Here is a 27,868-nt window from a genome sequence, read left to right on the forward strand (position 1 = left end):
ACAACCTGGCCCTGATGATCAAGTCTTGTTCAATATTGGTAGTCCTGGAAGATTTTTCATCTTGTTATTGCCAAATTGGGCAGAATGTAGTCCTTTAAGATATTATGTATTGATGGTGTTAACATTGTCTTCACAGTGATGAGCGACATGGGAAGCCAGGCTTTGCAACTGAAAAGAAGCCACAAGAGGAAGAGGAAGAAGATTTGAATGACACTAACTATGATGAGGTACATATACATGTATGCTAATAAAATAATTGAATACAGCCCTGCCAAAAATACTTCTCTTCAGTCAGCAGAACGGGTGTTGGGAAAACCTGAATAGCGAATAGCGAATAGTTGCAAATAGCGAATAGCGAATAGTCCCGAATAGTGCGAATAGTCTCGAATAGTGCCAATAGTGGCGAACAGTCATGAAAAGTGGCGAATAGTGACAAATAGTCGTCAGTAATCACCGCCTTAGGTCTAATATCCTTGCATTAATTAATTATCCAAATAAGCAACAGAATTTCAGTGAATTTATTACCTTTTCTTCTCCAGACTCAGGCTCAGGCTGTCCATCGCCGACATTAAGAAAACAGAAAACACAAGGATAACCTAATAAAGACGTATTTACGCTTTTAGAGCGGTTAAAACAGAAGAAATTACGTTTAGAAACACCTTTTGTCCAGATAAACGTCTGTGCTTTTTAGCGGGAAAATCCTGTCTTATGTTGCGGCGAGGTTGACTGCGAGATACTGGGTACCTTATTTGCTACGATTTGCCACTAATTTGCCACTATTTGCCACTATTCGCCACTATTCGAGACTGTGCGCCACTATTCGCACTATTCAAGACTATTCGCACTATTCACTATTTGCTATTCAGGACTATTCGCGACTATTCGTTATTCGCTATTCGTGTTTTCCAGACACCCCAGCAGAACATGTACTGTACCCTTTCAAACCTTTATTTTGTAAGAATATATTTTAAATATAACACTTGAATTTGAAAGAGAGATCAACATTGAATTCTTCTAATTAAATTAATACACTATAACATGCAGCTTTGTGGTCATTCTCTACTATAGGCATTAGAAGCAGTTGTAATATACCTGTACTTGTGGTCTTGCATTGCACCTGTATTTACATTGTAAAAGTTTGCTAGTTTTGAGAATTAATTTTTCTTAGGTATACCTTCAGTGGCATCTGTACATGTTTGTTATAAGCATGAACATTAATTTCTTAAAAGAAAAAGTAATTAAAAAAAAATGATCTAATTGGGCATCAAACATTACATGACTTGTCATCATTCATTTGGACTTTGGAAGACTAGTTATAAGAATGTTTGCGCTTGAAGGTGCGTTCATGCTTAAGGATGCAAACGACAGTGTCTGGTACATGTAATGCTAATGTTATTGCTGTAGACATCACAACAGTATTGCATGATGCACTTAATTTTGCCGTGTCTTGTTTTGTCAGTTTGCAGGGTATGGTGGCAGTTTGTTCTCTTCTTGTCCTTATGAGAAAGATGATGAGGAAGCAGATGCTATTTATGATTCCATCGATCGGAGAATGGATGATAGGAGAAAAGAGAGAAGGTAACATTGTAGCAATAAAACAATTTACAGTAAGTTCAAACTTTAAATCATGAATTTTGTTTCTCAAAAATAACATTGATAAAGAAACAGAAGCACATGAAAGTACTGCTCACATATATACTGTACTGTAAGTGTCCATTTGAATCAGGTCTTGTGCTGTGATTTAATATATTATATACAGTATACACTTTGTACAGTTTATGAACAGGTTTGCCTGTATGAGTGTAAGGGTTAAATCACACCTCACTTAGAGCTAATCTCTGAGGTTGGGCAAATTATTCTATTTTTTTACATGTCAATGTGAGAAATTGACTCTGGATGATTTAGTTCAAGCTTTTTCTTTTTGTTTGTAATTTAGGGAAAAGCGATTTAAAGAAGAGATTGAACAGTATCGACAGGAAAGGCCAAAGATCCAGCAACAGTTCTCTGATCTGAAGGTATAGCCTGCTACTACAATTACTTCTTTGTGCAAGACGTACTGTATTCCACATAAGTAGATAATAATACGAAAATAAATAAATATAAATAAATAAATAAATAAACAAACAAACAAACAAGCAAGCAAGCAAACAAATAAGTAAATAAAAAAAAATTACTTAATACTTACATGTACTTACTAAAATAAATCACTAACTTTATTTGTCATAGTAGTTAGCACTGCTGTGCTTATTCACACACACTTCACACTTAGCTTCTTTGTGCCTCGTGGCACATAAGGCCTCCACAGAATGCCTCCAATTTTCTCTGTTGGCTGCAGCAGCTCTTGCCTCATCCCATGTACGCCATCCTGCGCTGTTCCTCTCTCTCTCAACTGTTCTTCGCCAGGTGGTCTTAGGCCTTCCTCTCTTCCTTTTTCCTTCAGGTGTCCATGATAGGGCTATGTTGGTATGGCTGTTTCTGTTTTGTCGTAGGACATGCCCTATCATCTTCCATCTTCTCCTCTTAACCTCTTCACTAAGGAACTTCGTCTCTGCCTTCTCAAGGAGCTCTCTAGTGGTAACGTGATCTTGCCATTTTATTTTGAGAATCCTCCTGAGGCATTTGTTGTGAAACACATCTATTCGTTGGTCATCTCCCATGTTCATCTTCCATGTCTCACATCCATACAGTAGCACCGGTACAACTAAGGTTTTAAACAGTCTAAGCTTGGTCCTCTTCATGATGTTCTTTGAGTTCCATATTCTTTTGAGTCTGGCAAATGTGCCTCTCGCCTTGGACAGCCTGTTTTTCAGATCTTTCATTCCTCCTCCCTCCTTACAAATGGTAGCCCCCAGATAATTAAACTCCTCAATTTCGCCGATATCTTGCCCATCTACTGCAACCTTCTCCTGACTCTTCCCGTTGATCCTCATCACCTTTGTCTTTCCTTTGTTGATTTTCAGTCCGACCCGTCTTGCTTCCTCATTCATTTTAGTAGTCTTGTTCTGTATATGCTGTTTAGTAGAAGACAAAAGCGCCACATCATCTGCAAAATCTAGATCATCGAGTTTAGATTTAAAGTTCCACCTGATTCCGTTTTCTCCTTTTCCTACAGTCCTTCTCATAATCCAATCCATAGCTATCAAGAATAGAAATCCAGACATATTCCATCCTTGCTTGACGCCTGTTTTGATGTTGAACCACGCACATGCTTCTGCCTGATCTTCTACAGCACAATTGAAGTCTTCATAGAACACTTTTACCATCCTTACTATCTTGTTCGGGATTCCATATTTCTGCATAATTAACCATAGACTTTCACGGTGGATGGAATCAAATGCTTTTTCAAAGTCTATGAAGTTAATATATAAGCTTGCCTGCCACTCGTTTGCTTGTTCAATGATGTTCCTTAATATGAAAATCTGTTCTGTTGTTCCCCTGCCTTTTCTATACCCTGCTTGCTCGTTCCTCAATCTGATATCAACTCCATTCTGTATTCGATCAATCACAATCCGTCCAAGTATTTTGCCAACTACTGAAAGTAGAGTAATTCCCCTCCAGTTCTTACATTCTTTGAGGTTTCCCTTCTTTGGCAATTTGATGATCAACCCTCTTTTCCATTTGTCCGGGATCTTTTCATGTTTCCATACTTTCTCCAGTAGCTGATGCACTTTTGTTGCCGAGAATTCCTTGTGCGCCTTTAACAATTCAGCCGTGATGGAGTCGACGCCTGGAGATTTCCCATTCTTTAAACGCTCAATTGCTACTTTTACCTCGCCAATTGTTGGTTCAGTGATCGCGATTTCTTCAATCAATACGCCTAGCTCGAACTCACATTCATCTTCCATTGTTATAGGATCTGTTGGTTCTTCTCTGTTCAGTACTTCTCTAAAATGCTCTGTCCATCTTGCCTGCATTTCTTTCTTTCCGCTCACGAGATTACCGCTCTTATCAAGGATGGCTGTGCTGCTCTCAGGTCTTTCATTGCATAGCACTTTCGTCAATCCGTATAATTTTCTCATTTTTGGTTTTCTTGCAGCATCCTCTGCCTCACTTGCGATGCCATCCATCCACTTCCTTTTATCACTCCTTATGCTCTTCATAACTTCTTTACTCTTTTCCTTGTATTCTGTTCTTAGTCGTTTCTTGATCTTCTCTGAATGAGTACTTAGAATCTTCTTGTTTATCTCTTTTCTTTGGTCCACAAGTGCCCATGATTCTTCTGTTATCCATGGCTTTCTTTTTCTTTCTTCATGGCTTTCATGGCTGTGCTTATTGGGAACACTATAAATGAAGAAGCAAAGACACATGTATTGTAAACAGAACTGAAAACTTGTTAAAAAAATCCAAAACTTGACCAGTTGGCTGAGACATAAAGGAGTTGAACTGGGGACCACTGAACACAAATCCATCTATGGGTAGTGGCAGGGAAGAGGATTTGAACCTGGGACCTTTGGAATTACATACACCTGTAGTGTATACTTTTTTTCCATCAATACCATAGTCAGTCAATTATTACAATTGGGTGAATTTCTTGTTGCCATTAAAATGATTGTATATTACATGATTGTACAGTACAGTGTAAAGATGGAAAAAGAAAACAGAACAGAACAAAGCAAAGCAAAGCAAAACAAAACAAGACAAAACAAAAAGGAATTATTTTTCTCTTCAGTCTTGAGGAAATAAGCAAAACACTTAGTAACTGTTCTCAAGGAAAACAGTACGTTTAGTGCATTTTCCCTTTAAATCTCAATTCTTTTGTACTGTTGGCTTTATGAAATTAGGACCATGGAAAAGGAAAAGTAAAAAAAAAATTATCTGTTTATCTTATGTACACTTGCACAAACAGGCTTTTTATCAAGCATGACTGTAAGAAACAAAAACAAACAAACAAACAAACAAACAAACAAAATAAAAACAAAACAAACAAGCCAACAAACTCATCACTATGACATGGTCTACTAGCTTTTAAATAGTGAAGTTGCTGTATTTCTTGTTAGCGTAAACTGAGTGAAGTGTCTGAAGATGACTGGTTGAGTATTCCAGAGGTTGGAGACTACAGGAACAAGAAGCAAAGAAATCCAAGGACAGAAAAGTAAGGTGGATACAATATAGCTGTTAAATAGGAGAGAAATGTCTGGGCTTTAGTGGACTGGACTAAAGTGCTCAGTTGCGATCACTAAAATCTAATCACTAAGCTGATCTATTATAATTTTTATTTTTAACAATAATTATTTTTATGTTGCAAATGAATTCATAACTGCTAACAGTTATGATGTCTAGTGAGCAGACTAACCTGAAATTTTATTGGACGTTTTGATGTTCTCCTAATAGATTCACTCCAGTACCCGACAGTGTTCTGCATAGTGCATTAATGAGTGGGGAGAAAATGACAACCCTTGATTCACGTCAACAGGTACATGTAGTGCTAGATACATATACAGAGTAAAGTTACTAAACATCATTCAATACATGGCAATAGTATCATCAACAAAAAGATACATGTTGGGAAACGTTTTCATTAGTAGTTAGGAATCATATTATTCAATTGAAGAGATACATGTAAAAGATTTAAAGCTGAGCCTGGTTGGGGGAGCAGGGGTGATGCAGTGGTGAGAGCACTCACCTCTCCCTCAACTTCTTGCATTACAAATGTTACTGTGGGTATTAGCCACAAAAACACAACATGTTCACTTCTTGTGGAGCTTGCTGTGTTAGTCTTGCTATGTTAGTCTTGGGTCACAAGAATGTCTTGTACCACTTCTTGCTTATGCATTATTTTTGGGCCATGGGTATGGATATTTGGTAAAGCAGATTTTGACTGTGCAAGACCTGCGATTTTTTCTACTCTCATGTTTTTGTCAGTTTTTAGTAAATTAAAAAAAAAAAAAAAAAAAAAAAAAAAATTAAATATGGCCTCAATCCCAATGAGAGAGTTCCTATTGGAACTCTGGTTCACAGTGGGGCAGGGTGTGTCATAATGTAATTGCTGTACAAAAGTACAGCAAAGTGAGTAGTGTATATATTGTATTGGGAGCGCAGTGTAAGAAGCATAATGTTTAATAATGTAATTTAATCAATGTAATAAGGGTATTTTGTGTTACAAGTGTCAATTAACGTACATGTAGGTAATGTTAATATTGCATTGTAAGTAGTATTTTTGTGTGCCAGTGTGGAAATGATTTTACTAAAAATAAAAAGGAATGACCCAGAATAACTCTTTCCTACATGCAAGGGCCTACAATACATACAGACTAACATTTAGTTTTATTATACTGAAAGAAATTTGGTGGACTCCAAACTCCATTTCCTGGTGGGGTGACTCCTGGTGGCATGACAACTGGGTTTGCCACACCCTCTGCAGATCTAGACTTGATTAAAATTGGTGAAGCCAGGAAATCTCTTGTGGGTGTCAAATTGGATCAGGTAATGACTCAATTTAGTAGTTGTATTGGAACAGTGAGATTTACCTGACTAATTAGCTACATGTAACATGTCTGTGTACATCTACACAAATATTTTACGATTATTATTATAATGGGGACAGACCACTCTATGTATTTTTTTGAAGGTGGGTTTAAGCACTTTTCCTGAGCCAAAATCGTTTCAACATCAGGTTGTGTAAGATGTTTTTTTTTTTTCAGTTTGTTCCATTAACTGCATTTTTGAATGGCTCACTTTGCATGATACAGAGTATTTATATCAAAGCAAACAGAAGGAAAAAGAAAATAATTATATTTTGATTACTATTAGAAACTTCCTGTCCCATGCTGTACTGGTTTACATACATTCATGTTTCTACTTTACTGCAATGTAGATTTGTACATGTACATGCACCACTGCCCTTTTACAAATATAATATGACTTCATCCTTTTAGGCCTCTGATTCTGTCAGTGGTCAGACTGTGGTAGATCCTAAAGGTTATCTGACTGATCTTCAGAGCTTAACTCCCTCAGCTGGTGGAGATATTGGGTAAGTTAGGCCATAATGTTATATGCTGCTCATGGTAGGATTTTCAAATGTTCTTTTTCAGACAGGTTTCAGGAGCATACATGAACATGTATTCATGTGGCACCTGTTGCTTAACTTGCAAGTTTTGTTACGTTGAGCATTTCATATTGTCTTACCATTCAATCATGTTTGACTGCCTTTTGAAACAGGGTTTGCACTACTCCTGGTATTTTAAAATACATTTCTAGCTTCCCAGAAAAGTGCTTTTTTAAAACTTTTCTTTTTACCACCTCCTTCTGCTAAACATTGTGTATAAAGAATAAAATTCATTTAAACAAATGCTTTTTTCATGTTTTCCTCAAATACTTGGCAAGTCAGACAGTTGAAAAGTAATTGTGAAATTTCTTAGTTCTTGGCTCTGGACATTTATTTTTGCACCTTTGAAACCACCTTGGCATCAAAAGAGAAAGGGTTTAAACTGTGCTGAGTTTTAATACATGAAGTAAATGTGTTAAGCTTCTTGTTTTATTAGTGATGCAACCAGTTACATGACAGTTATATGAGCCAGACATGAATGCTGTCAAGTTGTACCATACAAAACGTGTCTTTTCTGTTGTTTTGTTTCTAAAGTGACATTAAGAAAGCAAGACTTCTACTCAAGTCTGTAATCACTACAAACCCACAGCATGGACCTGGTGAGTGATAAAAGTCCACACTTAAACTTAACACAGAGAATAATACATGGGTGCACATACAGTAGATATGGGATTTTTCTTTGAGTTTTCAAAAGGATATCTCACTCGTTTGCTGCGCTCACTTGAGATGTAAAATTGAACAGCGAAGGCAAATTCCATATCTACAAGGACCTACAAGCAACCGTGTATTATTTTGAATAATTATATAAACATACTAAGAAACGTTTTTGACGATTTTCCGAAGATTTCCAAAAGTTGTCTGATGGCCATGCGAAGGTTTCCGAAGATAACCACAGATTGCTGAAGATGTTTCAATCATACACCAACAAATGAAAAACATGATATCAAGCATTACGTCATTGATATATCGCAGTGAAATTATTGTAATTTGAAATGTGTTTAATTTTGGCCTTTCTTAGGGATGGAAATCCTTGTAAAACACCGCAGTTTGTTAAAATAAAATTAATTTTAGTTTCACTGTTTATTTGTTCAGTGAAGGTGCACACACAAAACAAAATTAAGTGTACCACTAATGAGCATCTCTAAGTCAAAGTTAGTTGAACTTTAATCAGCATTATTTGAGCCAAAATTCCATATTTTTGAATCTACGCCTTTTTCAAGAGATGTATATTCTGTTTTCATTTACATACATGTAGTTTAGTAACCACCATCTTTTCTTGAATGTGATTCTAGGCTGGATAGCTGCTGCTCGTTTGGAAGAGGTGACGGGTCGCATGCAAGCTGCACGAAACACAATCATGAAAGGGACAGAGGTCTGTTCAAAGAATGAAGACGTCTGGCTTGAGGCAATCCGTTTGCAGGTTTGTAAGCAGTTCGGCACTCATACGTGAACGGCAAGTAACGTGCTTCAAAAGAGATTTCCGAAATTCTTAGCACTTCTTTTACCGTGATCACATTGCAGGGACACACGTTGCCGCAACAGTCTTCATCCTCTAATTTGCCCAGTTTTGTTTTATAGTGGGCACAAATTTTTGTCCCCACAACATGTTGCATGAAACTTGGCTGGTTTGAATTCGTAGTCATGAATCAGGGACAAAATGACCTCAATTTTCACAGTCGCATCATGTGCCGTGCTCTTGCAAACTGTCCTTGCTATGTACAACATAGCAATGCACCAATATCCGCTCGTGTGTATCAGCTGTCTCTACAACATGCATCCTGTACGAAGAGCCTTGTCCCTGCTTTATGTCCCCACAACCTTCATAGATCAATGTTACCTATCGTTCTTAGTTGGTGTTACAATAAAATGGTATCAAACAAATGCCCAGTCATTGGTGAAGGGCTTTTATCAGGCGATTTCTTACAAGGTGTTATCTCCTTTGTAGCCCCCAGAGACAGCCAAATCAGTTTGCGCACAAGCAGTTGGTCAGCTGCCTCAGTCTGTCCGACTGTGGATCAAGGCTGCGGCACTGGAGGACGAGGCGAAAGCAAAGAAGAGAGTTTACAGGAAAGGTAAAAAATTAATAGGTTTTTGCTATATTAATGAATGCAACATGCACGCAGGAAAGCCATCTCCAGGTTACACGCACCCTGTGCCTTAAACAATCATGTTATTTTTATCCCGTCTTTAAACCATTTTTTGCCACGTTTTCCTTTCTTGAAAACTAAAATGTATTATTTCAACCGTGTCTACAGTGCACATAATAGACATAGGCATAAGCTATTTAACTGGCGCAATCAAGAAATAGAGAACAGTTTTTATGTTTCTATGGAGTTATAATAGAAACGCGAGAGGAAGTTTGGGAGAGCGAGAAATGTTGTGGGATTATGGGCCTAAGGCTTTTCCATGTTCTCCTGTACTTTCACGAGTGTTTATAACTCAATAGAAACACGGAGAAAATGTTTTGCATTTCTTTTAGAAAACTCGGCGGAGAAAAAAAGAATCATTTCCACATCGATTAATTATCTAAATGTAAATTCTCCGTGCTCGTGCCGGCTTTCATTACGTCAATCGGCTCATGCTTAATTTGTGTTGCTATCGAGTTATAGCGGTACATCTTTTAGTACAAGCTTTCTAACAGGATGTTTTCTTCAGGGTGTTTTTTTCCACTATTTTTGACAAAAGTTCACTGTCTACTAACTGGATTTCTGTGATGTAAGTTTAGTGTAACATACATGAATTGTGTCACAGTATGTTTGTTGCTGCTGTCCCCTTTGTAGCGTTGGAGCAGATTCCTAACTCTGTTAGGATTTGGAAAGCGGCTGTAGAGTTAGAAGGCCCTGAAGATGCTCAGATCATGTTAAGCAGGGCAGTGGAATGTTGTCCCACAAGTGTGGAGGTAAAGTACATGTACATGTACACTTGTGCATCACTAATTAATGTAGACGTGGTCCAACAGATTTCACTGCATGGTTATCAAATACATGTAGCGGAATCAAGCACATTTTTGAGGTGCATCTAAATTTTGTTATGGACACGTTAAAGCACGGCGGTTAACGATAAAGTGACGGGAATCACTATCAGGGTAACCCGAAAACACTGATCCCCGGTTCGCGGACCCCCACTACGGACCGGGTCCGTGGACTACCCAACGGACCGGCCTACGGACTACCCCTACGGACTACCCCTACGGACTACCCCTACGGACCCCCTCTTCAGACCACCCCCCAAAAGGATAAAAGTAATAAATAAATATTTCACTTACGATTACTCGTGTTGGCGAAATTTCGAACGTTGCGTTGTGCAAATATAACAGAGTAATGGGTTCAGGCTCGTGGGCAAGTTATATCATTACACATTGCCAGTGTTTTCGGGTTATCCACACAATAATGATCATGTTTCGGCAGAGAAATAATCAGGAATGAAATAATCAGAGGTTTGTCCGTAGTAAAGAAGTCAAGGTGATCTCTGTGGTTGGGATTTGCCTCGGCTATCAGTCCGTATTCAAGATATTTTCTTTTCTAGTCTTTTTTGTTTCTAAGTAAAGCTTGTATTTCCCAGTAATTGAATAATTGTATTTCAAAATAAACGACATCCTTCATCACAGCCAATGCAAACAGAAGCAGAAAAAGAATATTCTCTCGCGCTAGCGATTTTCTACATTGCAGTTCTCTTGATTTTTTCAGAATTTCTGATGAACCATTTCCTTTCTGTCATAACTTGAGGTTGAAAACATGACGCTGGGACACGATGCAAACTCAGTGGGGATCGATGCATATCTTTTATTATTTAAGATTTGTGAATCGAAAGACGATTGAACTTTGTCTATACCTTCGGTGCCATCTATTTGACAATAAATTTGAGCAATTACAGAGCAAAAGTCTTTCAAACATGCTCGCCTTTTTTCGAGTGTTATACATGTATTATATTCCTCCATAAACGCTTCAGTGATTTCCAAGAGAGACGAGACGCGTCTCGCGAGAAACGCTACTCGTTTCAATAGAAACGTGGCGCATCTTGAGAGAAACTAGATGTGCCTCTCGCGAGAAAGATGTGTCGCGAGAGAAACGAGATGCGTCTCGCGAGAAACGAGAGAGGCGTTGGTAACGTAGGTTTGAGTGATATTGTATGGGCATTTCACCAATTGCCGTCACGTTTAATAAATATCTCTTTATACACAGTATTTTGAATCCACTAGATGATGTAATTTTGTTGACGTATTTCTACTTTTTAATTTGTTTTTTTTTTCCAGCTTTGGCTTGCTCTTGCACGGTTGGAGACTTACGAAAACGCAAGAAAGGTTAGTTTCTCTTTAGTGAACTGCTGCGCATTTCGTTGTGTTTAAAACTACTCCGTACTCTTCCCTGACATCATCATACATGTTATGTCTTTGCAGGTCTTGAACAAAGCTCGTGAGAACATTCCAACGGACAGGCAGATTTGGATTACAGCTGCTAAACTGGAAGAAGCGAACGACAACCTTCCCATGGTGGAAAAAATCATTGACAGAGGTAGCACGGATATTATGTAACGTCCATTGTGACCTGTATAGTAAACTGGAATTTATGTTTTGTTCACCCTCATTGTCTTGATTGCTGTTATAGTTGTCACACTTAGTCTTGACACTTTAAGTTAGAGCCAGCACCCGAGTGTAGTGGCCCACTCCACTGGAACCTTTCCGTAGCGTAAAGTAGCTAGTGGAAGTTCTCCTCCTCTCCCTGGTTGGGACGCTTGTCCTTTGCAGATAGTCTCCCAGTGTTTTGCCAGGTCACCTGTCGAGAGATCGAGGCAACGTGAAAGCGTCTTGCCCAAGAACGGAACATAACGCAATGTCCCCTGCTAGGGCTCAGTCAGAATTGCTTAATCCGAAGTCCTGTACACTGACCATTAGGCCACAATGGTTTAAAAGTCAGCGTACAGTAAGGCGTTCACAAGCTTCTTGTCCTTTTCTCAAGTAGATATACTTTGCTTGCGGATCTTTTGCGGTTGTCGATCCTGCAAGCAGTTGGTTTCTCCTGCGCCGTAGCGTTTTGCGTAAGAGGAACCAACTGCTCGTGGAGTAGCAGTTATCTACCTCTTTTGTGACTGAAAAAAAATAATTGATATATACCACTTCTACCTACACTTTTTTGAGCATTTTGCGCAGAACAAATATTACCACGATGCCATAGTTTCTCAAGGTGGAAATAAAAGCGTATTGTAAAAAAACGTCTTACACATTGTCAACTTGCGCGAGATTTAGAATTTAGCATGCGTGTTGATTTACTTTATTCTTTTCAGCGATAACATCGTTAAAAGCAAATGGTGTGGAAATTAACAGAGATCTGTGGATTAAAGATGCAGAGGAGAGTGAGAAAGCAGGCAGTGTTGTCACGTGCCGGGCCATTATGTAAGTTTGTGTAGTGTTGCGTGACACCATCACTGGCCCTTAGTCACGCAGTCTTGCTCGACACAGGGCCAGGACTGGACAAATGAATTCAATGCAATGCCGAGGAATCTAATTTTTTGCATAAATGTACATGGCACGTGGCAAGTTAACATGGAAAAAGTTGGATGGGGGAGGGTGGGAGGTATTAACAGGGATATTCATGTTTTCCGTTTGCAGGCAGTTGGGCCTTTAACCGGAGATTGGTTGGGGGAGAGGGGGCCAGGAGCGTTCCGAACGGCCTTGCTCTGATTGTTTTTCTCCGGGTTCTCCGGTTTTTCTCCGTCCTGAAAAACCAACATTTCTAATTTCCAACTCGACTAGGATAGAGGACCTGCATGAAAACCAACTAAAGCTGGTATGACTTCCTCTCTAAATACTGTAACATTGTAATTTGTGTTTGTTTGTAGTGATACAGTGATAGGTATTGGCGTGGAGGAGGAAGACAGAAAACACACGTGGATGGAAGATGCTAACAGTGTAAGTAAAATAGAAAAGCCAAGCACTCTATTTTCAAATTGCATGTACACTATTCCACAATCAACTTTTTCTGTACACGTCAACTGTCCGTGCATTCTTTTTTTTTTTTTTCCTGCCATTTCACGTGCAAGGCACTAATATTTACGCCTGTCAACGTAAGGAAGATAACATAACATGGAATTTTGTAGTCGTTACTCCGCAAGTATTTGTAAAATATGTAAGATAGCACGCGTGCTTTCATTGGGGCATGGATCGATAGCTGTGTATTTGAGAGTATGTAAAGTAAAACATGGTTCTGATAAGAAATACAGTGGAACCCGCCTTACGGCCACCCCTATAAATCGGCCACCTCGTTATTACGATCAATTTATTCTGACCCGAATAAAAGCTCAGTGAGTTATTTTCTTATTTAAGCAACCCCTTTAATATGGCCAGATTTAGTGGCCCTTTGGTGACCGGATTAACGAGGTTCCATTGTATTTTATAGAAGCAATAGGGGACTTTTTTCCGTGTTTTATACATAGCCCCATCTCAACACTACAGGGCGTTGGGAGAATTCGAGACAGTTATGCAAACCCGAGACTTAGTCTAGGGTTTGCATACCCCCCCCCCCCCCCCCCCAAACCACCCCTCGTGTTTAGATGAGGTTATGTAAACACGGCAAAAGTCCACCATTGCTTACCTGTAGACGAAATAAAGGTATTTCTTTTTAATTCTGTTTTTTCGTTTGGCTTCATTCCCAGTGTGTTGCCAACAATGCCTTTGAATGTGCAAGAGCTATCTATGCGCATGCTCTGTCTGTGTTTCCCAGCAAGAAGAGCGTCTGGCTGAGAGCTGCTCACTTCGAAAAGAATCATGGGACAAGGTGGGTCAGTGACGCGGTCCTCACCTCGCCTCACTCAAACGGGTTCACTAGCTGATTACGTTCTGTACCTGATCTTTCCAAAGCGGGCCTTCTGGTTGATTTGCGTACGTAGAGAACTTTACTACCCAACAATATCTAGATTTTTTTCAATTTTTCGTGGTCGTAAGACCATGTACGGCTGTAAATTTACTTGTATTCATTTTTCACCTGGTTATACAGTACCGCTAAAAAGTAACTTACCACCTCTCGTCTCGCAAGACGAAAGTGTCGCCTCGCGAGACGAGAGTTTCGTCTCGAGAGACGAGACTCTCGTCTCGCGAGAACCAATGAAGCGTATATTTTGGAATAAATTACAAGCAGTTAGCTTGCGAGAAAATGATGAATTTCTCGCGACGCGGTGGAGTTTACCCCGCGAGAGCATCTGGTTTTGCTGGCTCTTATTTTACACGCCCCTTCAAGGGAGCCAACTTTAACTTACAGGCGAAAAACTTAAATGAAAGTGATGAAAAACGAACGTCAAAGACGTTCGCCAAAACTCGAGTTCGGTGGTCGCTTTAATTATTTCATTGCAGCGTGTTGACTTTGCGTAAATATGAACGACAGCTTTTCAGCGGAAACTTGCTTCGTAAAACCCAATACTATCATCGCAAATGAAGGAACTGAATGGAAACATTGTTTTTTATTCTCAAATCAAGACGTTGGTGAAAGTGCTTGAGTAATCGATGAGGAAAGTGTCAATAGTTTCCGGATCATTTTTAGTCCGTAACGCAGTGAATTTGCATAAGTGTGCGTGTCCTTTGAACTCGCTTTTGAATCGTAAAACCGTTGTTTTCATACATAAAATTGAATGTAAACAGTCTTAAAAATCGAAATACTAACCACCGGAAAGAGAACTTCGGTATAAAATCTGTACATGTTTCGTCTGACAGTGAGAAAGGAAGTGAATTTTTGATTACATAACAAATCGAAAACGGGACTTTATGCACGCGTCCTTTGCAAAAATAACAAACACACGTGGTAGAAGTGTTCAAAGAATTGGAGGTCCTCGGTTTTCCTTGGAGTAAATTGCACTTGCGTTACAACCACGGCTAATAAGAACTTCTTTGCGGTGTCAAGTGTTTAATAGTATGTGCCTACTTTTTTCCTACTCAGAGAGTCGCTAGAGGCTCTGCTACAGAATGCAGTCAAACATTGCCCCAAGGCAGAAGTCCTGTGGCTGATGGGGGCTAAATCCAAGTGGATGGCTGTAAGTAATGCTTTGTATACCATGCCGTAAAAAACACAGCCGATCAGTTTAGAGGCTGCAGAGCCGTTGTATAACTATTGTATAGCTTTATAATATTAATCAGTGATGTTAAAGAAAAGAAAAAAAGACGATGCAGCCTATTGCAATTACGTGAAAATGATAGAGTTTTGAGTGTATATCATAAAGTGTGATCAACATAAACTTTTGCTCCAAGAGAGTCAATGTTTTTTTTTTTTTTTTTTTTGTGATTTCCTATTTGGAAAACCTCTGCTGTCAATATATTTTTTGTTGATTTCCAAGTTTCTTAGCCAATCAGACAGCGAATAACCATTGGTGTTGGTACGTGGCAAAAGTACTCAACTTTCGTTGCCTCCGAAATGACTAACTTATCTTCTACTTGGCCAAACAAAAACAAAAACAACAACAACAACAGCAACAAATTTGAAGAAAACCTATCAGAGAGATCAAAAAGCTTGATTGGAAAATTGGTCAAAGCACTGCTTTGTGGTTTTTGTTGTTGTAATCTTTCTCGTTTCCGTTGTATTGCTCATTAATTAGATATCTTGATTTCACTTGTTGTTTAAGGGTGAGATTTTTCAAGCTCGTTCAATCTTGGCTCTGGCGTTTCAAGCCAACCCCAACAGTGAAGAAATTTGGTTGGCCGCTGTTAAACTGGAGAGTGAAAACAATGAAGATCAGAGAGCAAGGTATGATACGTTACTACCAAGTTTTCTTTGTATTTCTATGGAATCTTGAAAAAATAAACTTGCGAGTCTCGAAAGAGTATTATCAAGGACACGAAATTTCTGTTCCCAAGATTGCCTCAAGTTAGACCGCGAGCCATCTTTCGTTTGCTCGAGAAGGCAAAGAAGAAAGCAATATCGCGCTCGCAGTCAAACTTTCAGTCATGCTCGCACGCTTACTTGTTCTGTGTTCTTCCCAACGGATTTCCGAGCAATAGAGAGACTCCTCCCAGTCTAGCCTCAAGCCAGAGTTTGACTGTCGGATATAAAAAGATGAGTAATTTGCTTGTTTGTAATGTACTGAGTTTTACTCCTAACTCTCCTTATCTCCCCCACATGGTTTGTAGATACACACAAGAATATATATACGCTGAGCTGCATAGTTGTTGTTGCTTTGTTGTATCATTCTCTTTTCATGCATTACATCTTTTACCTTACCTCATGCAGCTCGTAAACGTGGCTTTGTTTGCTTATTTGTTTCGTTTGTTTGTTTTAAAGAAAACTTCTCCAGCGAGCCAGACTGAACGCTTGTACACCAAGGGTAAGTCAGTGTAGAGGGTACATCACGGGTCATTTAGGTTATTTTTCCTTCCCAAATATTACATCATGTTTGGTTCCTTTACGATTTCGGTTATCCCCTTTTTACTCCCTAAGTAAATATCGATTTCGTGAGTTTCTATGAAGTAAAGATAATTTTTAACATACATTGAAGCATGGATTGTCCTGGCTGCTGAAGGTGGAAGTTATAATCCGTAAGATCTCGTTTAGTGGTTTAATCTTGTCTTTTTAATGTTACATCTCGCTTATCATGGCTGATAACTGTTTTTCGCCATCAATATCTCGTTTAACTCCGTCTAAGACTGTTTTTTTTTTTCTGTCCGACAGAATTCTCTCAACATTTGAGCATGTCAAATAAGCAGAAGCGTTTGTTAAATTTGCGGGCTTAGTTCTTCGTCCCCGCGAGAAAAGTCTGAGACTAGACCAGAAAAATTCCATACTGATGACATAGCTCTATAGAGATCCTCTGATTGGCTGCTGCTCGGTTTTGAATTTTCGCCCGCAAAGTAAAGTAAGTAACAACCAATCACAGTCACTTCACCGATTCTAAGTCTTCAGAATGGAATTTTTGGTGTCCAATCTCGCACGTCTCTCAGGCAGAGAAGGGAAAAGTAGAGATCTTTTTGCTGATGCCGGTAGCAGTTTTTCCACCGTAACAAAATCGCGTTATAAAATCGCGTTACAAACTAAAAGAATACTTGCGTGACACAATTGCATAATGACATAATAGGAGGCTTTTCCGGAGGATTGAAAGGAAGAGTTTTGATTTAGATTCATTTCTTTGCTTCACAGGTTATGATGAAGTCTATCAAGTTAGAATGGGTGTTGAGAAATCTTTCCGAGGTAAATTTATCTCTGCCCGTTACATGTATGAATTAATGGTCATTTTGGCTGACATGGTAGGAGTGGATGAGCTAGGTGATACTTAGCAATTAGACCCGTCGCCCTTGAGGGCGAAGGGTCTAATTGTTTTAGTATCATCCAACTAGTCGGACAAAAGTTAGCAAATGCCAGTTGAATAAATATTTATTGGGGAATAAAACGAAAGAAAGCGTCACGCTCGATTGCGCCAATTTCGCTACTCGAGGACTATTGCTAATAGTCCTCTAGTAGCGTAGCCAATCAAAAAGCAGGATTTGCATTAGTCCACTAGTTGGGTGATACTAATTGTGAATAGCTCAAGGGAAGGAGGAGGTGGTGTCAATATAATTGTTAGAGAGCAGATATCGGTGATTGTTTTTCACATAATTTTTATGACACGATTGAATACAAGGGGTATTACTACTTAGCAACTTAACGTAAACTTCCGCTTATAAGCCCTGGGCTTACACAACTTCGTAAGGGCTTTTAGATGGGCTTACAAACGGGGGGAGGAGGGATTGTAAGCGGATTAAAACGTTTCGAATTGAGGTTCAGCAGTGTTGATCAAAATACGTTTTTCATGCACTGGTTGTTATTAAACTTAAAAAATCATACTACATCGAATTCATTTTATTTTGAACAAGAGGGAGGGATGACTATAGGGGAGCTTATAATCGGAAGAAATATTTTGTTTAGAGAAAGATAAGCCTATACCTGAGGGGGAGGGGGGGAGGGGAGGGGTGCTTATAAGTGCAGGTTACGATAATTAATCAAGGTCGTAATACAAAACTGTATTTTCTTGTATTTCTTTAATATTGATTTTAGTCTGCGGAAGCTTCATCTGTTTCTACCGTTTCTCTTTGACGTGATATCATTTTATTTTCATTTTTTAGGCGGAGAAGCTCTTAGGTGAAGCTGTTCAGAAATATCCTGATTTTGCTAAGGTAAGAGCTAACGACGTTGGACTTTGTAGACGCGGAAGATGGGTATGTGGAAGGACATAGGTTCAGTCCTGGCATATGGAACCTTTCTTTTCCTTTTGTTTTGTTGGTTTGGGTGGGGGGTGGGGGTATACCTTTGTTCGGGCTCAAAGGGATTGTGCTAGTATCCAGTTGTTGCTTCAGTTGCACACCCACTCCAACCCCACTTGTTAACCTGAATATATCCTCGGAATTGAACTTCAGCTTCTATTAGGAGTAGATGGTGAACTTTAGCATCCTCGACGCGGACTCCCACGACTACGTTGATTAAAAGGAAAAAGGCGGTTGTTGACTTTTTTTAATGGGAGGCGGCTCCTCGTCTTTTCCTTCTGCTCCCCTAGTTTACGAGTCCCCCATCCCCCCTCCCCCCCCCCCCCCTCTTTCTACATGTATTTGTTTTGGCGGGAAAAGTGTATGAGGTCATGTCTATTTTTCTCACTGTCCATCGTGAACTTGATTTTTACTTGGTTTTACATGTTTCGTTTTATTTTAAAGTTATGGATGATGAAAGGACAGATACACCAAGAGTTAAATCATTTGGATAATGCGAGAGAAGCCTACAAACAGGGGGTGAGTAAGTATGATTTTTGACAAGGAGGATCAGGTGATGTGATCTCTTTTTCGTAGGGCTTATGCCACGAAATTCAAATCTCGGTAACTAGTAAAAGAAACCAATTTAATTGCTTAATTTTCTTTTATCCTTGTTCGTGTCCAGTTTCTTGTTATTCAACGCAGATTGACATTGGAACAAAAGTAAAAATAACTCGCGAAAATAGGACAGATATCCTTCCGTGTTGTTCAGCAAAATGTCATGATGTCTTATGTGGTCAGAAATAAAAGGCCTTAGTATCTTATCCATTGCCGTACACAACATCCTGCGGTAAACGCTTGTGTGCATTGGACATAACCACACTTTATCTCGCTGTGTAAATGTGCCCTCTCGTTGGCGAATTCTTTATAGGATTTATTCTGCTCAGTCAGGTGTCAAAATGTCAGGTTACAGATCTTTGAAAAGACATTTTAGTGTTTAGATAATCGGTGAGACAATTTGTGAAGATCGCTCATATTCTATTTCATAACCAACTCGGTTCGCTTTCTCTCGTAGACTAAAAAGTGTCCTCGCTCTATTCCAATCTGGTTGTTGTTAGCCAGGCTTGAAGAGGAAGCAGGTATGTAAAGAAAACTGTAGGTTTGAGACACTTGGACATTCCAATTTCAAGTCGCCACGATTCGTTATAACTCACTGTTTATTGTGAGTAGTTCCACCTATAGTAAGTTTATTTTCTATGTACTGTTCAAGAGATTTCCTGATTCATTTACAACATCACTCTACACCCTTTCTCTAAAAATACTTATAATCCATCAAATATTTTCGGTCGTGCACGATTGGTCTAAGCCCGTCTCGTGACTGAATATGCCCCAGCTAAAACGGGTATATCCGAGGATATTCCCCAATTTTCAAAACCGCGCGTGTTGCGAAAAAAAAGAAAAAATGTGAAGAATGATAAACACAAAAACCTCCATTTGACTCGAAAATATGCTGGGATATTTTTTTCCTAGGACATTATCTGTTCCTTAAAGCTCACAGTTTTTCAGTATTAAATTTTATTGTATTGCGTTAAATTAAAGTGCTAGATTAGAGTCGTGTGGAAATGAATGAAGTGTCCTCAGAGTTCTAAACTAACAAGCAATGTAATTTATTAAATTTTAGGTCAGACTACAAAGGCAAGGTCCGTTTTGGAACAGGCGCGACAGAAAAACCCCAAGTGTCCAGAATTATGGTGAGTATGAGGCTCTTCAACGCAGTCGTAGTGTAGCGAGCTTCACTGGAGGAGACTCTTAAAAAAAAATGATCAAAATGCGTCCTTCGCTCGCTCTCTCTTTGCCCCGGTGTGTAGACGTCAGACTTGCGATCTCATAGTGGTTACGAAGCCGTACACAAATACGTCATCGTGCTTCATTTTCATTGGTTGTTGCTTACGCGCCAAATTCAATACCATATAACGACCAATCAGGGACGCTGTTGTGAGCTACGTCATCAATACTGTTTTGACTGGGCCGAAACTCTTGAAAACGAACTCCTTGAAAAGTCTGGTAAGGATCACAACTTTTATTGTACTATGAAAGGCTATTGGTTTATAACAGTCCTCCAGAAAGCAAGCTGTCTCTGCAATACCTCTTTTTTTCTTTTTCAGGCTTGAAGCAGTTAGAATAGAAACCAGGGGAGAACGCAAAGAATTTGCTAAAACATTAATGGCTAAAGGTATGATGCACAGAAAAAAGAAAGAACTGACGGGAAAATAATAAACAGCTTTATTCAAGCGTCGATGTGTTTCCTACTGCTCGACGTAAACGTGTGGATTGTAGATTGCGGTGTTAGCGTTTTTGAGATTCTGAATTGTTCGGGAGATTAATCAATCGGTAAGAAATAATAACGTGGCCGTTGAATTCTTGTGTATCCCAGAACAAATTCAGCTCCGGTTGGAGTCAGGGTACAAAGCTACAACCTGGGTTTTATGCTGACGGCCCTGAAAACGCAGGCCCACTGCTGCCTCTTGGAACATTTGTGTAATTGAGAGGCAGCTTTTTTTTTTCTTCCGCAAAGTCTCCGTTGACACTTTCGGAGGATTTTACGAGTATCCTGATAGCTCTAAGGTGAAAATGTTGGCAGCCATATCGTGGTCAAACACACATTTCCCGCCAAAACGTCTGTAACAAAACGTCTCAAATTTGTAAAGTGCTCTTTTAAGAGTAGACAAACGTCAAAACGTGAGTTTTGTACGTAGAATAACCATAGAGAATATCAATTTACAAATTGGTATTTTCCATTGTTTTAGCCATGTATTCTTATTTGCTGCTGAACATTTTCCAAACCTTGTCTTCCACTACTGAAATTACCTGCACAGTACGATAATTTCAGGCATCGAAATCTGGAAATAATGTTGAATTTTTCCGATTGACCGCTGTGTACACGTGCCCTTTGTTACTTAGCGACGTCTCTGGCAAAAAACGCAAGCTTAATAAATTCTCAACAGCAGAGTTTCTCATAGTTGATTTTTTGCTTTCCTTTCAGCCATGCAAGAATGCCCTGCTTCGGGTATCCTCTGGGCGGAAGCTATTTTTATGGAGAGCCGGCCGCAGCGGAAAACCAAAAGTGTGGACGCCCTCAAAAGATGTGAACACGACCCGCACGTGCTCCTAGCAGTGGCCAGGTTAGAAATGGCATCCACTCGCCTTCTTGCCCTCACCCTCCCCTTCCCATTTTTCGGTTGTTACTCTGACCCCACTCCACTGAGGCATCAATACAACAGGTTCCTTGACCCTCGACGGAGAGAGTGCAAAAACAACAGGGGAATTAGATACAAACTCGAACAAATTATTATTGTTCCTCCACAAAACGATATATAAAGACCTTTTCAGACTGGTTATTTTGTCACTCTACAAATGTGAATATATTTACTCTCTTGTATGGTAACTCCAATTAGCTTGTAATTTAGCTCTCGCTTCTCCATCGACACGATCAAGGTTCCGGGTTCGAGCACTGTTTAGGGTCTCTGAATGGTGCTCCACCCAGCAGCACAAAATGGGTACCAGTGAATTGTTGGGGTAACCTGACCCTGCGTTGGACTAGCATCCCACCCGCGGGGGAGAAGGCAAATACTCCTAGTGTCATGCTACAAAAATCGTGATAAGCTGCAAAGATTTGAAGCACTTTGGTTATTGCGTGACGAACGAGAAAGATATTCAACCAATCATCGGGTATTCATTGTTTGATGCATTCTATATTCCTCAGGTTGTTCTGGAGCGAGCGAAAAATAAACAAAGCAAGAGAATGGTTTAACAGGTAAGTCGATAACTGCGATGAGTTCATGGTCTGTGTTAGCTTGAACAGCACCTATGTAACTTCGTGAGTGTTAACGTTGAAAACAATTTTGTTCCCAAACCTTAAGATCTCACCATGAATATAGTTTTCGTTGTGCTCGTTTGGCTCTTCATTCCTTTGCCGTTCACACCGCATTTGCAAAGACTCCCCGTATTAGCCCCAGTTGTAAGCTACTTACAGTCCTACACCGAGAATACGAATATGGTCTATTGTGAAACGTTCTTGTATTTCTCTTTAGGGCTGTCAAACTCGACCCAGATCTCGGCGACTCGTGGGCTTGTTTCTACAGATTTGAACTGCAGCATGGAACCGAGGTAAGTTTGTTTCCCATGGAAAACTGAACCTCAGAATCAGAAACCTTTCGGGTTGTTTAGGAAAGATTTCTTAAACCTGGCGGTTGCCTTTCGCCAGCCCCGTTCCCTCTGACGCACCGCCCAACAGTTTATCTAACAACTACCTGCTTAGACCGAAGAGCAGTACAACATTGAACAAATGTTTGCAGTTAGCTTTCTTAACTGGTCGTAGCCTGAACCACACTATACTCTTCCAAAGCTGTCTAAAGACTGCCTTTTCATACAACCAACACTGGAAGGGGGAGCTGCATATCCTTGGTTAAAACCAATGCAACGTCTGATGGTAGCGCCGATGCGTAATACTCCAGAAAACAACTCGTTAACTTTAATGTTAATGATTAAATTTCAAGTTGAAATATATCTAAGTGTTAAACTTTTTCTCCGACGCAACCCAGCAGTACCTTTGTTCACTCAGTGTTAATGTTTGAGACTTTGGCTGTGCGATAAGACAGTAACCCTTCAAAAGCAGATCATTATCTTCTTTTTTTTTTTCATCACCCGTCCAGCTGACATTGTAGTAATACTGTAAGGAGAAACCGAACGTTAATCACTCGTGGGCGTTACCCAGCAATTCTTCTAAAAGTCCATTTTTTTTTTCTTTTGATTACATCCACTTCGTAGACAAGAAAAAAAAAATCGAACCTTAGGCGCGATTTGATGTATAGCCTCGGTTTCCATCAATGGGTTGTCACGCAATGTTCGTTGCTTGTTGCGTGACGAAGCAAATAACGGCTGCGTCGAACACAATGCAATTGAAGGGGAAAAAAGAGAAATGCGGAAAAAAAAAAAAAGGAACCGAGACTCTATTGTTGGCGTAGAATCCCATTAATCACAGAATGTACAATTGTAGAAAGGTCCTTTAAGCAAAAAATAATAACTAAAAAATAAAAAATAGGGATCCATGTTCCAACTGGATTAGTTACAAATAACGTTTTTATTTTTGTGAAATGAACTAATACTTCCTGAAAAACGTTTTATCCAAGCAGTTTTTTACTCGTTGTTAACAGTATGTATTATTCCAGAAACTTCCTTTCGAATTAGAAGCTTATTAAACTACAAACATATTTTATTAATGCATCGAACTAGGTGTTGTGTACTCAATACTAAATAGGATGTAAAAACTAAAATTGTAGAAATTTCCTTGGCACAAAAAGCTCATAATTAATTACTTAGTTTTTCTTCTTATTATTTTTCCCTATATTTTTTTTTCCCTTGAAAAACTAAACAAAGGCCCAAAGCGATCTTTGTGATGTGACGTAATACGGGACAGGATGGATGATTGTAGAAACTTCCTTTGTACTAAAAAAAAAGTGATAACTACTTACGTAGGTTTTCTTTTCTTTTTTCTGTTTTACATTGACTTCCTAAAAAATAATAAGAATAACAAAACAAAACAAAACAAATCCGAAACAGGAAGTATAATTGCAGAAACTTCGTTTGCACGGTAAAAAGCTTTGATATGCCAATCTTATGGCAACCTCTGTTCTTCTCTTTACTCGAGGACAAGTAAAACCAGAACAAAGTTGATTATTTATTTTTAACGTTTATCTAGATCAAAATTACTCAGGATCTGACATACTTTTGATATGGAAATTGCTAATTAAGCACGTACGTGAACTATTTTTATTGCTCTCACAGAATTTCGTCTGATTTATTCCAAAAACACAGACAAAACAACCCAGATGTTTTTGTAAGGATACAGTTCATAATTTATTAGCTACGTAACTTGAGACGACATGAAATACTGTGAAAAAAAAAAAAATATTTTTTTTTTTTTACATTCACAATTCTATCCTTGGTAGAGAAGTTACGAAATTTGTAGCTTTAAAAAATGACTTTACACCATAGGAAGGGTGATAAATGAAGCAACATTCTAGTTGATCAATAAGTTTTTTTTTTGGAGGGGGGGAGGTGTCAAAGTATTCAATATTGTACAACAAACGATTAGCGGTAGATTGTTTCAAGCGCTTCCTTTGTAAGTCACGTACTTTGCTTATGTCGGCTTTTTTTGTGGACAAAATTTCGATGACTTGTCTGTAGTTATGAATATTATTTGATGGTATGAACCGACATCGTGGTGAGTCAGCACCATCCTGTTACCTGTAGGAGATCTTATTTAACTCAGTTTTAAAAATTAGACCACAGCGTTAGTACAATGACTACGAACGAGACAGGGTGATTTTAGCGGTTCAGCAAGCCATAACCACGCGTGGCACTCACGTAACACACCCATGCTTCGCTCCCACGCTTTATATCCTCAAAAGGGATACAAAAATAAAACACAGAGGAATGTACAATGGACCTAAGATATCGCAGAAAAAAAAATTAAACAAGTTCCTCGTGAATTAAACTCTTTTTGGGTTCCAGACAGCTTTTCATTCATTTATTCATTCATTTTTTCACATATTTTGAGACCCTTACAACAACATCCACTACCCACAAATTCACTAGCTTATCGGGTCGGCCAGTGGATAACTAAAATGGAAAAGCAGGTAGTAAACGATATTTTGTGGTTTTGATTTTTTTACTTTGGTACTTCATTACTTTGCTTATTGCTAGTAGTTTCTAACAGAATGGATAAGTGACTCGTCTTATGTCTTTGCTGGCACAAACAATCGTATCGGCGGGTAGTGTAGGCTTCAGTGGTTCAACACACCATAACTGCGCTGCATTCTCATATTACACCCACGTTTTTCGCCCACGCTTTTTCTCCGCAAAATTGGCAGGAAACTCAAGGACGAAAAAGCGTTGGCCAAATTGAAATGTGGAAATGAAAACAAGTGCTTCTTTTGATTTCTTTACCTCCTGTCGGTTAAGGTAACAATTAACTAATTAAACCTTTTAGCGAGTTCTCAATTTGCTTTGGTTGTTAGTGGTTTTTGGCAGGATTCGCCGAGTTCTTGTCTGACTGTTTTGTGGGTACAAACCAACTTCTCAGTAGGTAGTAAAGCCTTGTTAAACCGCGCGTGGCACTCACGTAATACACCCACGCTTCACGCCCAAGCTTTGCGCCCACAATTCCGGCACGAAAACAAAACACGCCAAAAAATATATACACTGTGTCGTTGTAGTTAAGACCAGTTACAGTTGAACTAACTTGTTATCGATTGAGAGAACATTCCGCCTCTCGCGAATAGAGGCAGGAATATTTGAAAACTTTTAAATATAGCTATTCTCTTGGTGTGCGGGTTACTTGCAATTTTGTACTTTGAGGGTACAGAAATCTTTTCAAGTACTTTCAATGTACATGTAGAAGCGGTATGTTGATAGTCTGCAAATGAATTCTTTGATTGTTTTCGGCACTCGTTTCGCAAATATTTTTTTGCGGTTAGTTTCAAAATTAACTTTAAATACCTAGTTTTAAATGTTATGTCGCAAGGAAGCTATACCCGTTAAGAACTTGAAACTTGTTAAGAAAAATTCCAACCGACAATCAAATTTATCTTTGGGATGAGAATTAAGTACAATATCAGGAGAACCTTTTTATTCCATCTTTGTTTTTCCTTAGTTTCGACAAGTGGAAAGCTTTATCATTAATAATTTGAACTGTTAATTTATCTCACCGCTTAACTATGAATCCAAAGTGGTTTAACGGCAAAGATCTAACGAGTGTCCGAAACAAAACAAGTATTAACAACCCTGGCGAACTTTCCATCGTTATACCGACACCATCTGCGCTCAAAATCTGAAAAAAAACTTCAAAGAAATACCGCGCAAATAGCTTCCACTTACGTCAACAACGTTATATTGACAACTGTGTCTTGCGAACTGATAATTTTGATAAATACACTCCGCTTCTTGTTAAAATGAGCGAAGTTAAATTGCCCCTCTCCCCTTAAAGCAAAGATTTATCTAGACTTTTTTCAGAACCGTATTGTTGTACAGACACTGTCTCAAAATTTCGAGGAAGTTACTTTTTTCATTTAAATGTTCAAATTGCGGTTCAGACATGATTAATGTTTTATGCCTTAAAACACCGCGCGTCATTAATCAAATAATTTATTCGCCGAACAATCCGCTGGGATTATTCCAGGGAAAAGCCGTTAAATCTTTGTTTTATACTAAGATTTGTTTTGAAAATCCACTGTCTTCCTATCACATTCCTCTTGCCAGAATTCCCCCCTAATTTTAATTCTATGTATTTGACTCGCATGAAAAGAGAGGACAGATCAGCGGAGATTATTAACAAGATAAATACACAACTTATGTCATGATCGGGTATAGAAACGAGTTTTGATTACAAACGTTGAAGTTTTTAGCACTTTCCTGTGGTGAGATGTTTCTGGGGTAAATTATCAGCATAACTGATATGATATGTCTTTTTCTTGATAACTGAGTATTTTATGAGGCCCTTTTAATTAAAGTGATTTGAATTTGATCTGTCACAAGCGTGTAAGGCCCTGACGACTCTGCGTCGGAGAGCTTTGAAAACACAGCTTTATTTCCACGGCTTGGCCTACCGTCCACACTAATCCGTCACGAAAACGGAGCTTTTCGAAAATGCTCTTCAAACCGGAGGATTTTGAAAACGCCGGCTTTTCGTTTTCGTGTGGACGGAAAACATTTTGAAAACGGAGCATGGCGAAAACGATAACCTCACGGTAATCATGTGATTTCCCTGTCTTAGTTTTCCTCAAACACAAATCAAAAATGACCGGTGATTGTTGCGTTTGTAAATTCCTCCGGAAAACTTTTGATACGTTTTCAGAGTGAGACCTCCGTTTTCAAATTTCTCATCAGTTACAGATAAAAACTAGCGCTCAGCAGTTCTGGTATTCGTCTGCGCTTTAGAATCAGATCTAAAGTTGACAAAATTATCGTGACATTAGATTGGGTGTTTTCCATTTCACCAAAAATTCCGGAAATTTTCTTAATGGGAACAAATGATACAGAAATTTTCTTGGAAAGTTTCTGGAATATCCCAGAAATTTCACATTTCCCAAATGCGAACCATTCACAGAAAATTCCGGGATTAAAATCTAATGGAATAGAAATTGCCGGTAGGATATTACCCGCAAATTTGGGTACAATGTAGCTCTCGAGGTTGTCCTGTTTTGCAAATTGGTGAAAATGTTTTTCTGTTTGCCAGTAGAAATTCCCAGAAATGCTAACCGGAATTTTTGATCAAACAGTAAGCGCTCCAGGTCTGAAGGAGAGCGGGAAAGGCTGTAGACAACGCGTGTAATCAAAGAATTGAGACTCAGATCAATATATATATATATTTTGTTTTTTGGTTTTTTGATGTCGTAGTTTGCTAATGAAACTTCATTGTAAAGATTCATGAAAATGGCCATCTTGAAATTTTCTGCAATCTAAGCATCGTGTTCATATGGTATCTCGCTGTTTGTGACGTCACATTGCACGAAGGCAAGGTCATGCGCCCTTTAGTTTTGAATGATGACTGCTTTACAGTTACGTCTGTACCTCAA

General features: G+C 39.0%; 1 protein-coding gene across 1 annotated transcript in view; it reads left to right on the forward strand.

Moving 5' to 3' along the window:
* The window catches only part of LOC110055425 (pre-mRNA-processing factor 6-like), a 30,601-nt gene that overhangs the window by 1,336 nt on the left and 1,397 nt on the right, over window positions 1-27,868 (forward strand). Inside the window, exons 3-30 of the mRNA XM_089270653.1 lie at window positions 137-227; window positions 1,460-1,578; window positions 1,937-2,015; window positions 4,998-5,092; window positions 5,332-5,413; window positions 6,280-6,423; window positions 6,876-6,970; window positions 7,580-7,644; window positions 8,338-8,465; window positions 8,991-9,117; window positions 9,826-9,944; window positions 11,298-11,345; window positions 11,442-11,556; window positions 12,326-12,434; window positions 12,881-12,950; window positions 13,694-13,815; window positions 14,968-15,061; window positions 15,647-15,768; window positions 16,303-16,345; window positions 17,155-17,205; window positions 18,117-18,167; window positions 18,699-18,773; window positions 19,309-19,372; window positions 19,915-19,984; window positions 20,399-20,466; window positions 21,277-21,415; window positions 21,997-22,047; window positions 22,325-22,400. Of these exons, the coding sequence (XP_089126779.1) occupies window positions 137-227; window positions 1,460-1,578; window positions 1,937-2,015; window positions 4,998-5,092; window positions 5,332-5,413; window positions 6,280-6,423; window positions 6,876-6,970; window positions 7,580-7,644; window positions 8,338-8,465; window positions 8,991-9,117; window positions 9,826-9,944; window positions 11,298-11,345; window positions 11,442-11,556; window positions 12,326-12,434; window positions 12,881-12,950; window positions 13,694-13,815; window positions 14,968-15,061; window positions 15,647-15,768; window positions 16,303-16,345; window positions 17,155-17,205; window positions 18,117-18,167; window positions 18,699-18,773; window positions 19,309-19,372; window positions 19,915-19,984; window positions 20,399-20,466; window positions 21,277-21,415; window positions 21,997-22,047; window positions 22,325-22,400 (2,512 nt within the window). The remainder of the gene's footprint in view (window positions 1-136; window positions 228-1,459; window positions 1,579-1,936; window positions 2,016-4,997; window positions 5,093-5,331; window positions 5,414-6,279; window positions 6,424-6,875; window positions 6,971-7,579; window positions 7,645-8,337; window positions 8,466-8,990; window positions 9,118-9,825; window positions 9,945-11,297; window positions 11,346-11,441; window positions 11,557-12,325; window positions 12,435-12,880; window positions 12,951-13,693; window positions 13,816-14,967; window positions 15,062-15,646; window positions 15,769-16,302; window positions 16,346-17,154; window positions 17,206-18,116; window positions 18,168-18,698; window positions 18,774-19,308; window positions 19,373-19,914; window positions 19,985-20,398; window positions 20,467-21,276; window positions 21,416-21,996; window positions 22,048-22,324; window positions 22,401-27,868) is intronic.

Source organism: Orbicella faveolata, unplaced genomic scaffold, assembly GCF_042242905.1.
Source record: "Orbicella faveolata isolate gen_17 unplaced genomic scaffold, um_ofav_v1 contig_34, whole genome shotgun sequence".
NCBI classification, from domain to species: Eukaryota; Metazoa; Cnidaria; class Anthozoa; order Scleractinia; family Merulinidae; genus Orbicella; species Orbicella faveolata.